Genomic DNA, 14,121 nt, shown 5'->3' on the forward strand with positions numbered 1-14,121 from the left:
CTTCTCAACCAGTGGCAGTTGAGATAGGCTCCAGCCTCCCTGCGACCCTGAATTGGATTAAGTGAAAATAGAAAATGGATGAATGTTTTATACTGTCTTGACCTTACAAGTTAAATAACTTATGTGTCCTTAGTGTTTTAAACATGCAACAACACTGAACAAGACTGAACATCAGTCAAGTTTTCACTGCTGAAGAAAAAAAACTTAGCTTACTTTACTCAAATGTCTGGCTTATGAGAAACAAAAATTGATACAATGGACCCAGGTAGAGATGGTTTAATCAAAAGGAGACATATGGACCCAATGGACCCTTTTATTCTCTCTCTTTTAACAATTTGACATGAGTTACCTGCTGGTTAAAGCACAGTGGCCCTTGTCTCAGCCCTGTTTTCACAGCTGTCTGTTAACAGTCAATTTTAAGGGGTTGAGACTTAGTAAATGCTCAACCCTGCTCAGGACAATACTCAATCAATTCTAATGGACCGAGCCTCAGATGTACTCCAATTTCTATACTTGCTTAATCCAACTCAGGGTCGTGGGGGGGCTATCCCAAGTGTCATTCGGTGAAAGGCATGATACACCCTGGACCCCGCCAGTATCACAGGATCACACAAATGACAAATGAGACAAACAACCACACACGCTCACACTCCTAGGGAAAATTCAGTCACCAAATGACGTGATGGTGGGAGGAAGCTGGAGTACCCAGAGAGAACCCACGCGTACACGGGGAGAACATGCAAACTCCACACAGAAAGGCCCCAACTGGGACTCGATCTCGGATACCTACATCTTTATCAGAAACATGTCGATAATGTAATGTTAACCCACTGCGAGCGATACACAGCATTCTGTGTAGCAACGAGAGTGAGGAGAGGACCAGTGTTGTGTTGAAAACACACCTTATCCACACAGCTGCAGGTCCTCTGAGTTACAGAACGTAACCGTTCAGCTAGAAAGCTTCAGCTGACAAAGTAATGGGGTAGTGATAATGTTCATCTTTAAAAAAGTAACAGCAATAACTCCTCACAAGTTGATGTAAGTATTCTATATTACCTAAGCCGTTAATGATAGCTACTGCTAAATGGGAAAAAAAAAAAATAATAAATAAACAAACCATGAGGAATCATTTCTCAGATACTTACATTTCCCTCATCTGAAGTTCAGGCTCTCAGAGTGGGAACTAATCCCTCTTTGTGGCTCAGTTTCTTCAGTCCAGCATTGAACTGGACCAAATTGTCTGACCAAAACAGTCTGATGAAAAGTGGTTGCTGCACATATAAAGTCTAAGCCAACTCTTGAAACAGGAACATTATCCTCAAATATAGTTTATCCACCAGGCTCTTATATCCTCTGGGGCTGGGGTTAGATGTAAAGTGCATGCTCCTCAGTACAGCTGACAACAGAACATTTCCATGCAAAGCTGGCTTTATCACTCTGACAGGATAAATGCGAGCCGTCTGGGCTCTGCAGTTTGACATAAAACTATCCAGTTTTAGAGGTGACATCATGCTATCAATAATTTGACAATTTTAACAAAAAAGAAAGTGTAGTTTAGTTTATGTACAGGGGAAATTTTGTCTACATTCATGTAACCTTTATTGATCATCCCACACTTTCTTTCTTATTGCTGCTCTTAAGTGCTCTCATGGCTCCTCACCTCAGCTCGTAGTTCCGCTAGTTTCTTGTCCATACTGGTTCGTGCTCCCAGTTCATCCTCTAAGTCTTCAGATATGCGGCCAAGTTCATCCTGATGCATTTCCTTCAATAGGTTCAGCTAAATGATGTTAGGAAGAAGGGCATACAGACAAAATGTCAAGAGGCTGGGTCTTTAAAATTATTTTTCATTCTTAGCATTTCAAACAACATTAAAGCTACAAGCAGCGATGATCGGGCCCGAGCACGTCCGCATGTACTGGCCAAGTTTGAAGCTCCATTACATCTGTAGGAGAAGTTCAGTCATATGCAAGGTGAGGAAACAGAGTGACGTTTCCAGCCACCAGCAGGTGGCGCTATAGGTGAGTGTCAATATACGCATATGTACGCAGTCAGGGGAGAGTCCCGGGCAGGCTCCCAAAGTTTGGTGAAAATCGGACAATGTATGCACAAGTTATAAGTGACTTTGTGTTTTGTGGCGAGCAGTAATTAGTCATGAAAGTTTGAGGTCACGGTCAAACCCTTCAGACTTTGGAAAAGATTCTTCTAACTTTTAATCCCCCATGGCTAAAGAGTAACCTGACCAAGTTTGAAACCGTTACCATTAAATCTGTAGGAGGAGTTCGATCATATGCGAGTTGTGGAAACAGGCAAAACGGCACTAATTTGCATCTTGCACTCAAAATGGCTTCCTGTGGACCCGGCACCATGACGTCCCAAGGCTATTTTGTGCGCCTGGGCATGACGAAGGCGTATATTGAATTTCGTCAGGCTACGCAAAACTAACCCCAACGGCGTGATTATTTTGGAAAGTGGGTGCGCCACTGAGCCATTTAGCACTGGCTACATACAATATTCTTTACATGTGTACCAGGTTGTCAACATGGACGTGTGTGCCAAGTTTCATGACCTTGCAATGATGATATGGTTTCCAACCACTATAACGTAGTGTTACACCAGGCCTGACGCGCCTGGCAAAACTGGTGAGTTTTGGTGCACAGGAAAGCACTGAAAATTGCGTAAAATGCACAGATAATAAAAATAATAATAATAATAATAATAACTAGAAAAAGCTGTTCCTGCTAAACAGCAGTGAGGATGCTAATGAGCTGAATGGGGATAGCTGACCATGCTAAAAAAGCTGAAAATTTTGCAGAACGTTATTAACTGAAGCTTCAAAGCACTTGAAAGGTATTTTTGAAAGGACCTGGAGTTGTATGAAGGCAGAAATTTACAGAAAAGAGAAGAAATATGCTAAACTAAAAGCGAAAAAAATCAGAATGACAAACAATGCAGAAAAATGTGAATATTTAGCAGAAAATTATTCAATGGAGTTTCAAAAGGCCTGAAATGCATTTTTGAAATCACCTGGAGTTATATGAAGACAGAAAAGTACAGGAAAGAGAAGAAAAATGCTAAACAAAAAATTTATAAATTCAAAAAGAAGAGAAACACTGAAGAAAAATGTGAATATTTAAGCCACCTAGAGCTAGATGAAGGAGGAAAAGTACAGGAAAGAGAAGAAAAATGCTAAACTAAAAGGGAAAAAAAATCAGAAAGATGAGAACCAATGCAGAAAAATGTGAATGTTTAAACCATCTGGAGTTAGATGAAGGCAGAAAAGTACAGAAAAGAGAAGAAACATGCAAAAAGGGCAGTTGGAAGATGCTGTGCTGAGAGACCTGCTAGTTGCCAGTCAAGCATTAGATATTGCAAATCCAGTCTGAATGCCAATGTCTTGCCTTGCACCGATAATAATAAGTATGATCAATAGCAATATGTGTGCCTTGCCTTTGGCTTTGGCACCCATAACTAAACAATTTCTGAATAAATTTTGCCCGCCAACAGACAGATGCTGTGCTGAGAGACCTGCTAGTTACCAGTCAAGCATTAGATATTTCAAATCCAGTCTGAAATATGACAGTGATGATGCCTAAAGCAGTAAGGTTTTACCAAGCCAGTATGAGGGAAAGATTTAATAGATTTATAAGTCATAGTAAAAGAACATTTTAACCTGTTAATAGCACAAAGGTATGCTGCAGACAGTTAAGTCATTTCTATCAAGGTCCTGTGTAGAATACAGGTTTTATGACAGTTTTTAACACAGCCCTCACCGTCAGTTTAAAGGAGAGAAGTGCAGCTTCTTTATAATGGAAGTTTGTGCTGTGATGGCTGAGAGACAGATAAAGTCATGTTACATTGTATTAGGAGCACACAACACAGGCTGGCATGAAGCTTTTACAATAGGGCAGTCATCTTGTGTCTGGCCTCATCACTACCGGGGGCTCACACCAAAAGCTCACAACCCGCCGCTTGTACTTCTTCTGCCGCCGGAAGCGGCCAGAGAAGCCGGAAGCGGCCAAAGGGGCGGGGCTTATATGTATAGCAACTAGCAGATATATATAATAATCCATCCATACATTGGTTCCCTCTTTCACCATGGATCGTACTCTGGGCAGCCTTCTTTGTGTTTCTTTGTGTTTACACTCTGCCGTTTTCTGCTTTTTTCCGCCTTCGGAATCCAGATCGGCCCTAATTGGCTGTCGTCGCGTCGCGTCACTGCTCATTTGCATAAAGTTGAGCCTTTCTCAACTCTTGAAGCTCACGACGCTCACGAAGCTCATGAAGCTCACGAAGCTCAAAACGCGCCGCTCACAATGCCGGCCGCTCATCGACGCCAGCTTACATTAAAAATTAATGGCAGCTGGCCGCTCACGCCGCTTTTGGTGTGAGCCCCCGGTTAGTGTCTGTGGGCAACAGCTGCATGTGTAAGACAGACTTTGTCCCCTTAAAATCTTGGGGTTTAATAATGAAGCACAAGTCTGGAACAAACGGTCGCTGTTCGAAAAGTAGAAGTTGTATCCGAATAATTCTTGAACCGTGAGTGCCAGAAGGGATGGGGGAATCCAGAGGTGTAATTTTCATTGTGCTCCTGTATAAGGTTTGTTTTTTTTATGGCAGTTTTAAAATGAGTCTTTCACACTGATTTCATGGCTCGGCCGGTTTATAATGGAAACGTATGGGAGCTGGAGTGCGCCTCTCTGCGCTCAGAGATGATTTGTGAGAAATCTGTGAGGCCAAGCTCAATGAGAGTGACTTTGGGTGAAAGACGACTAAAATACCTACGTTTTGATGTAACATTTGTCTAGATCAGGCAGATATTTTGGACGTGAGAGACATTTCTTTGACAAAGTTTTTTTTTTTCAAAATAATTTTAGAGTGGGAGTTAAGAGTGTGAGCTGCATGAGATGAGGTCTTCTGGCTACATAAAACGTAAAATGCCGTTGTGTCAAATCTGTATAAGCTATGAATAACCACTTTACCACAGTTAAAGTTGAGTCTTTCCTGTTACATATAAACTTTGAATGATGTCTCTGTGATATCGTGTGGCTGAGTTATGAGCCCTCTAAAATAGGGCAGTTTGGGGCTCTTTGAGTGCCATTCAGCTGGCTTTTCATTCACAAAAATTGTCACAGTTTATGTTTTGTTAAATCTTGTTTCAGGTCTTTTCATGTCTTCAGGTTCTTTGTCATGTTTTTAGATTCAGTTCTTGTCATGTTTCTCCCCTGCCATCAGCTTCACTCACATCACCTGCATTCATTAGTAGAGCAGGCTGCAAGAATCCCATGTATATCAAAACATCACTATCAGGGTTTTTGAAAATGCGTAGGGGGCGCCACTTAGCCATTTAGCTGTGGCCACACACGATATTCTTTACCTACGTACAAGGTCGTCAGCGTGGATGTGTGTGGCAAGTTTCATGACCTTGCGACGATGATATGGTTTGCAACCGCCAGCTATAAGCTATAAGTGGTGCTAAAAGCATGTGTAAGTTTGGGCATATGTATGCGTTCTGGGTGGAGCCCAAGTGCAGCCTATGAAGTTTGGTGTAGATTGGATAATGTATGTGGGAGTTATAAGCTTCTTTGTTTTTCATGGTGAGCAGTGGCCAGTCGTCAAACTTTGAGGTTTTGCCATGGCCACACTCTTCAAGGTTTGAGAAAGATTTGTGCAACCGTTGACTGAACCCATGACTGAAGAGTAACCTGGCCAAGTTTGAAGCCTGTAGCATGAAATCTGTAGGAGGCGTTCGATTATATGAGAGGTGTGGAAATGGGCAAAAATGGCGCCGAAACTCATCCTCTACTCAAAATGGCCGACTTCCTGTGGACCTGGCACCATGATGTCTGGAGGCTTTTTTGTGCGTCTGGGCATGACGAAGGCATGTACCGAGTTTAATTTTGCGACGCCAACACACACGAACGCCAAATTGCACCGTTTCGTCCCATGACTGGCGAGTTTCATGAGTTTTCGAGCAACTTGTATAAACAATAATAATAACTCCTTCAGATACAATGGTTTGATGAAGCTAATTTTATCAGTCAATCTGCAAGGCCTCAGTTTACCGTTTCCTTCTTCTCCAAACCACTCTCATTTACAGTCCCTTGAAAAAGTATTCACCGCCCTTTTTTCATATTTTGTTACAATCTAACCAGTAATTTAAATGTTTTAAATCTTATTTTATGTGATGAATCTGCACAGAATAGTCTAAGTTGGTGAAATTAAATTTAAATAATTAAAAAAAATGAAAATTGGGATGTTCATATGTACCACCCCTTTGCTATGAAACCCCTAAAAAGTAATTATGTAAAAATAAGTAAAAAGTAAAAATAATTAGTGAAATGAAGTTCACCTGTGTGCAATCTAAATGTCACATGATCTGTCAGTATAAACACATCTTTTATGAAAGGCTCCAGAGGCTGCAACATCATTAAGCAAGAGACATCAAACCATGAAGACCAAGGAGCTCCCCAAACAAGTCAGGGACAAAGTTATTGAGAAGTACAAGCCAGGGCTGGGTTATAAAAAAATATCCGAAGGTAACCCTGAAGAGTTGCAGAGTTCCACAGCAGAGACCGGAGTATCTGTCCATAGGACCACAATAAGCCGTACGCTCCATAGAGCTGGGCTTTATGGAAAAGTGGTCAGAAAAAAGCCATTACTTAGTGTTAAAAATAAGAAGGCATGTTTTGAGTTTGCCAAAAGGCATGTGGGTGACTCCCTAAATGTATGGAGGAAGGTGCTCTGGTCAGATGAAACTTTTCGGCCACCAAGGAAAACTATGTCTGGCATTAACCCAACACATCCCATTTCCCAAAGAACACAATCCCCACAGTGTAACATGGTGGTGGCAGCATCATGCTGTGGGCATGTTTTTCAGCAGCAGGGACTGGGAAACTGGTCCATATCGAGGGAAAGATGGATGGTGCTAAATACAGGGATATTCTTGTGTAAAACCTGAGTCAGTCTGCTTGTGATTTGAGACTGGGACGGAGGTTCACCTCCCAGCAGGACAATGACCCGAAGCATACTGCTAAAGCAACACTTGAGTGTTTTAAGGAGAAACATTTAAATTTGTTGGAATGGCTTAATGAAAGTCCAGACCTCGATCCAACTGAGAATCTGCGGTTAGACTTGAAGATTGCTGTTCACAAGCGGAAACCATCCAACATGAAGGTGCTGGAGCAGTTTTCCATTGAGGAATAGGCAGAAATCCCAGTGGCAGGATGTGCCAAGCTCATAGATTTATGATTCAGTTCTTGTCATGTTTCTCCCCTGCCATCAGCTTCACTCATGTCACCTGTTTCCTTGTCATCAGCTGCACTCACTCAGTACTAACTCCCACCACAGCATTTAGTCACCTGGTTTCCTCTTATTCTTTGCAGAATCCTCACTTCTCTTTCATGTCATGTTCACAATAAGCTAAGTCTGGTTTTGCCTCATGGTCTTGTTTACCCACAGCCTATGTTAATCATAGTCTTGTTTATGTTTCATAGTCTTGTTAATTCACAGTTTGAGTATTTTTGAGATCCGGTACTGCCGCGCCTTTTGTTCTTGCTCCCCTTTTTGTTAATAAATCTTGTTATTTTTGAATAACTCCTCCACCGTTCGTGACAGTTGGTGCAGCTAACTGAGTTTTACAAAGCCCAAGTAATGCCTAGAATAAACTACTTCTGGTTAAACTACTTCTTGTCTTGTTTGGAAGGCAATGTCATTTTGTTTATTGAGACATGGCTGCAGGAACAACTCCAACACCTCTATACTCTATACACTATACTGCAGATAGAGAGGTAACAGTAAAGGATGAGGATTGCTTCACTTGTTAAGGAGTGATGGTGTAATCCTGGATGTGTCACTGAGAAGGAGCATCTCTGCACCCAAGATGTCAAACTATTAGCTGTGAACTCCTGTCTATGTTGTGGACTGAGAGTTTTACCGTGTCTGTTCCTTGTTTTTAATTATCTATCTTCCTTGTTTTTAAACGTCTCTGTTCCTTGCTTTTAACTATGTCTGTTCCTTGTTTTTAACTGTCTCTGTTCCTTGTTTTTAACCATCTGTCCTTGTTTTTAACTTTCTCTGTTCCTTCTTTTTAAACGTCTCTGTTCCTTGCTTTTAACCATGTCTGTTCCTTGTTTTTAAACGTCTCTGTTCCTTGATTTTACCATGTCTGTTCCTTGTTTTTAAACGTCTCTGTTCCTTGCTTTTAACCATGTCTGTTCCTTGTTTTTAACTGTCTCTGTTCCTTGTTTTTAACTGTCTCTGTTCCTTGTTTTTAACCATCTGTCCTTGTTTTTAACTTTCTCTGTTCCTTCTTTTTAAACGTCTCTGTTCCTTGCTTTTAACCATGTCTGTTCCTTGTTTTTAAACGTCTCTGTTCCTTGATTTTACCATGTCTGTTCCTTGTTTTTAAACGTCTCTGTTCCTTGCTTTTAACCATGTCTGTTCCTTGTTTTTAACTGTCTCTGTTCCTTGTTTTTAACTGTCTCTGTTCCTTGTTTTTAACCGTGTCTGTTCCTTGCTTTTAACCATGTCTGTTCCTTGTTTTTAACTGTCTCTGTTCCTTGTTTTTAACTGTCTCTGTTCCTTGTTTTTAACCGTGTCTGTTCCTAGTATTTACTGGTATCTGTCCTTGTTTTTAACCGTGTCTGTTCCTTGCTTTTAACCATGTCTGTTCCTTGTTTTTAACTGTCTCTGTTCCTTGTTTTTTTTTTTTTTTTAAAAAATCCTATTTCAATTGTAAGGGTTCAGGTATTTGTATCTAATAAAATATTATCTGGTTTATCTTAGCTGTTAAATCTAGGTTAATTAAACCTTTATTTCATACAAGCAGGACTAATTTTCAGTTTCAACATAATACCACACATATAATGACATAAGCACTTAAACTTTAATCATCATTACATCATAATGTGTCAATTATTCAAAGACTTTAATGAAACAAAAACCCAGGTTTTACTCCGCCGTTAACCTTTTATCTATACTCAAATTTTCAGTGACAGAATACCTTAATTTATACTCTCCATCACTCACATTATGTCACAATTTACGTTCTGTTTCATGTCTTGTCTCGTCATTTCCTGTTTTATTTTGAAAAATCACTATCTTTCTCCTCTCGTTTCAGGTATCTTGCCCTTCCTCACGTGTCAAGCGTCTCATTGTCTTCCCTGATTCCCAAGTGTTTCCACCTGTTCCCCTTGGCTCCTCGTGTGTTCAAATAGTCTGCGTTTCCCTTGTCTTGTGCCAGTATGTTGTCTCTGTCCATGAGCTTCATTATCAGCTATCTTTTGACTCACAGCCATAGTTTCCACGAGCCTGCCGTGAGCGATCCTCCTGCAGAGCTATCTTGATTTGGAATTTATCCATAGTCATAGTTTTTGTATTTATTAACTCACGGTAAGTTACATAGCTCTGTTCTGTTCCTCTGTTTTTTGGAGCGTTTTTGATTTGTAATGTTTCATGTTTCCTCCCCCAGTGGACCGGTTTTGTGTTATGTTCTTTAAGACCTTTTGTCCAACCGTTAAAGGTGTGTTTAAGTTTACAGTTAAAGTTTCATAGTGCCTGTTTTTTAAGAGCGTCTTTTGTTTAAATACGCCTCAATAGGAGACCGTGAGAGTTTATTTTGTAATCATTCATAGCCCCATGTTTTCCTCCCAGCGTGGAGAGTCTTTCTATTAACTTTCGTAGCTGCACTCATCCTCAAACATATTTACTGAGGAGAGTGCTAGGATTTTCACAGCCTGTTCATTTGCTCTGTGAGGAGATCCTCATCCTGCCTTGCCTTGATGCTGTGTTTACAAAATAAACCTCTTTGCTTTTGAACTGACCCTGCATCTGTGTCCTGAGTCCTGAGGCCGTGACACATTAACGTCAATTGTTGTGCTGCTTCTCTCAAACTCACTCCACTGCAGTGAAACAGGGACACAGAAAGTAATGTAATTAAGTTTTTTTTTTTTTTCCACACAAAGGCGAAAAAAGCTAAAAGGGTCTGAAGAAACGTAAAATTGAGTAAATCTAGTTGGTGATAGCGCAACCAAACAAGCATTCCTCTCAATTGAGAGTTTTGTTGATGTGAGAGAAGGCATGTATGTGCTAGTGGGGTTGTCCTGGCGGCATTCTTTTATGGGATGTAGACACATTTTGTCCAAGAAATAGCTAGACTTAAGGGTGGTTGTTGTTTTGGGTGGAAAAAAAAAGCCCTCGAGTTGGACAACATTGTTTTTAGTAAGGGTTTTAAGCCAGCTCAGAATATTTTTTTTTCCTTTTTTTTTTTTTTTTTTTTTTAAAAAGAAGGGTGGGGGAGAGGTTGTGCTGCCAGGCGAAATACACATCAATAGTTTTAAAGAGGACACAAAAAGCATTAGATTATGGTAGTATAAATGGTATTATCTAAATTCATATGTCCATTGAAAAAAACAAAATACTGCCCAGCCTTACTCGAGCACGATTATTATAACTAACAGATGATAAAAATTCTTGGGGTTGCATCCTTCAGCTTCACATATCCAAACGTGTGTTTCATCTGATCATTAATCTTTTTTAAGGAAGGCTTATTCCTTGTCCATACTGTCAGCTGCAAACTTCAGTTGATGAGAGTCCATCGTGGAGCAGGAGAACATCTTTTTCTTGGTTGGTAGCCTCTTAGTTCATAGCAATGAAAAACTCACTTGACCCAACGGTGACAGTGGTGATGCAGCAGTCTTCAGTTCACAGCAGCTTCCAGTTCTGCTTAGTTTGTCCCTGGGTGTACCGATTTTCTCTGATCTAATCTAGGGTCCTCCCTTAGATCTGTTAAAGCTGTAAACTTGTGGGGGCTACACCTCCCAATAAATTGTACTTGTATGCAGTTGCTTGAACTGATGATCTTTGGGCCTCATTCAAGAACATGTGTAAACGACCTGCATAAACATGAATGCTACCTGTGCGTATTTAAGTGCACTTTACGGGCTCTGAGATTGAAGTTTGTTTTCAGAGATCTAAAAGGAAAATCTGTCATTTTTAGCAGTGTCAGCTGTGCAATCTCAGGACCTGCTAAAGCAAAGAAATGGGAAGCAATTACGAGTGCTGTTAATTCTGTGTCACCTGTGGTTCGTAATGTCAGCGAAATAAAGAAGAAATGGTTTGATATAAAAATTGCTTTAAAAAAAAAAAAAACACCTCGCCATGGCCAGGCGCTCGATGACTGCAACTAAAGACGTGGAATCAGTTTTTGCCTCATCATGATGGCACTTTGGTGGGGCGGTCCATGAAGGGGTCTTCTGGCATGTTGTCTGCCTTGAATGATTCAGGTAGTTGGAGAACATCGTTCATGGCAATATTGTGCAAAATGAGATTACTCTGGCAGTTTGTCCAGTTTGGCAGTTTGTCCCCTGCTGTTTTGAGACACATCCATCTGGCCTTCAGCACACCAATAGGGCGCTCCACAACGGCACGGGTGCTTTGATACATAAATGTGTGCAGTCTATTGCTCCGATTATGTTTGGCAGTGAAATTTGTACTTGGACTGGGACACACCCAATCTGTCTCCAATCTTCCTCTGAAAGGTTCCAATGGCCAAAAATCAAGGGTGGTGAGGACCTGGACGTGCAATGGAATTGGGTTTGATCGGTGTGTTTCTCTCTGGAGTTGTGGCTCTCGCAAACTGCACATTTACAGCAGCACAGTCCTTGGCAATCTAAATCACGATGTCAGCCATTTGTCTGTCTCTGCAAGGATATTTACACGGTCTCGGAACAACCGCTCTCTTCCAAGAGCCTGACGGCCTAAGACATCCAAAAGTAGCAAGTCAGACGCTGGTTACACTTCCCATTGATTATCCAGAGTCAAATAAACCGTCAATTAGTGCATAATTTAAGTCAAACTGAATAATAAGTCAAACTTGATTTGAATAACAGCTGACTATTTTTTCTGACTCCTACGACAGGTCTGGATCACTTGCAAACCTGAACGAAAACTTAAAATACTTAAAAATTGGTGAATATGCAAGTTCTCTTAAATCACTCGTATGCACAATTTAAGAGCAAATCTGTTCGTACGAGTGGTTCTTGCATGAGGCCCATTGAATCTACAATTGTTTAGAAATGGCTACTATAGTCTTTCTCAGATCTTCAATATCCCATTGTACTGTGAGTTGGTCAGTGTAAAGAGGGCTGTCAAACGAAGCCTTTTTATGTTGGCACGGAGAAGTTACCAGCTGTTGTCAATCATCAACATTAACATGAACTCAAGAGGCTTTGGCCACAAGTTCGCTTTTTTTTTTAACCAAGGTTTGATTAAAAAAAAAAAAACTAAATAAATTATAACTTTCTTTAATCCTTTAAATCTTTAATTAAAAAATGTACCTGGCATATGGTCTTACCTGTTTGAGGGCCTCCTGTTTGTTCTTGTTGAGCTCTTCATATTTAAGTTTCCATTGACTGAGCTCAGCCTCAAGTCTCTCAATACTCTTACTTAGAGCAAGTTTATCTCTGGGGAATATGCAAAGACAAAACACACATTAGCAATTTTCTTAAGTGTTCAAAATCTAATAATAATGCAGTGAAGGTGGACTTAAAAGCCATTTAATGGTGAATCTTACATATCCCATAATGCCAACTCCACTCTTTATGCCATTTTGAGTAAAACAGCTCATTATACAAAAAAGTCTCTTTTATGACGTCATCACCTTTAGTATGATGGTTGCTATCCTAGAAATGCTAGTGACAATCAAAGGATTTGTCTAATTCAGGAGGTTGCCAGCTTAAAGATGATAGTGGTTAACCTTTCCAATCTAATGCAGAGGTAGGACAATGGATGATCCAATAAATACCTGTGTTAGATCAAATGAAGGGTTACTCTCTCATTTGCCAACACTGCCTGCTCAGTTAGATTCAAGATTCAAGAAGCTTTATTTATCCCAAGGGAAATTGCTGAGCAACAGTTATGGAACAAGAGAGAAAGTACTAAATAAAATAAAGTAAAGTAAAAATAACATAAAATAACATAAGTAATTGAGTACAATATGCGCAATGTGCAAATTAGGAGCCTCAATAAAAAACAATATATACAAACAAGGTGTTCTGGAGAAAGGGTCATTGTATAAAGTGACATTGGGTAAAGTGACATTTGACCCTCTCTCGTTCTGAGGTAGATGAATTAAAGAGTCTGATGGCCACAGGCAGAAAGGACTTCCTCTGGTGTTCTGTCTTACACAGGGGTGGAATGAAGGTGCTTCTGTGGGAGGTTAGCGCCTGGTGGAGAGGGTGAGTGTTGTCCATGATACTATGCAGTTTACACAGCATCCTCCTCTCAGACACCACCAACAAAGAGTCCAGCTGGACCTCCAGGACGGAGCCAGCCTTCCTGATGATGTTATTGATCTTGTTGGCATCTGCTGTCCTCAGCCTGCTGACCCCGCACACCAAACCAAAGAAGATGGCACTGGCTACCACAGACTGGTAGAACATCCTCAGCATGATGTTACCTACAGCATGATGTTACGCTCTGACCCTTCTTATACCACTTGTTACCAGTGCAGACTTATTATTGGTCGAATTCTAGAGGAACATAACCTGTCTATCTTCCTCTGCTGAGAGTTCAGTAGTCTTATATTTGGCCCTTACAGTATTAGAGCAGAATAGATGTGGAAGGCAAAATCAAATAGCAGTTCTATGTCTCCATGCTTTAACAGTTCAGATTCTACATCTCTGACAGTTTGGGATTTTGTGGTTTCTTACTCTCTTTCTTTCAGCAGGACTTTCTGGGACTCATCAAGGCGAAGCTGCAGGGCGTTTACTTTGCTAGAGTCTTCCTCCACAATGCTCATATCCTCCCACAGCTGTCTGCTACGTTCCTGTCGGCTCAGACAGGAGGATGAGCGTGAGCCACCTGGGTTAACGCCTCGACTGTCCCAGGTCTCTTGTGTGTCTGTGCCCATTGCTCCAGAATTCAGGACTGATTCCAACACCTCCAGATCCTGAAAAACAGGTAACAAAGATGGACTCCAGAATATCAGTTTGCAGATATAAAGTACATATTGTACACTGGCATATTACTGAAACCGTTACATCATATATGCTCCACTATAACAAAATTAAACACAAGTCGAGACCCATACGTATAATGAGTGCAGCACTGTAATTATCAACA

At 40.7% G+C, this 14,121-nt stretch overlaps 1 protein-coding gene across 1 annotated transcript in view; it reads right to left on the bottom strand.

Annotated features, from left to right (window-relative positions):
* Window positions 1–14,121, bottom strand: part of ccdc102a (coiled-coil domain containing 102A) — a 65,283-nt gene that overhangs the window by 23,669 nt on the left and 27,493 nt on the right. Inside the window, exons 4-6 of the mRNA XM_072381051.1 lie at window positions 13,710–13,948; window positions 12,353–12,461; window positions 1,661–1,777 (exon numbers count right to left, since the gene is read on the bottom strand). Of these exons, the coding sequence (XP_072237152.1) occupies window positions 1,661–1,777; window positions 12,353–12,461; window positions 13,710–13,948 (465 nt within the window). The remainder of the gene's footprint in view (window positions 1–1,660; window positions 1,778–12,352; window positions 12,462–13,709; window positions 13,949–14,121) is intronic.

The sequence above is a fragment of the Leuresthes tenuis genome, unplaced genomic scaffold (assembly GCF_036924035.1).
Source record: "Leuresthes tenuis unplaced genomic scaffold, fLeuTen1.0.hap1 SCAF_2, whole genome shotgun sequence".
NCBI classification, from domain to species: domain Eukaryota; kingdom Metazoa; phylum Chordata; class Actinopteri; order Atheriniformes; family Atherinopsidae; genus Leuresthes; species Leuresthes tenuis.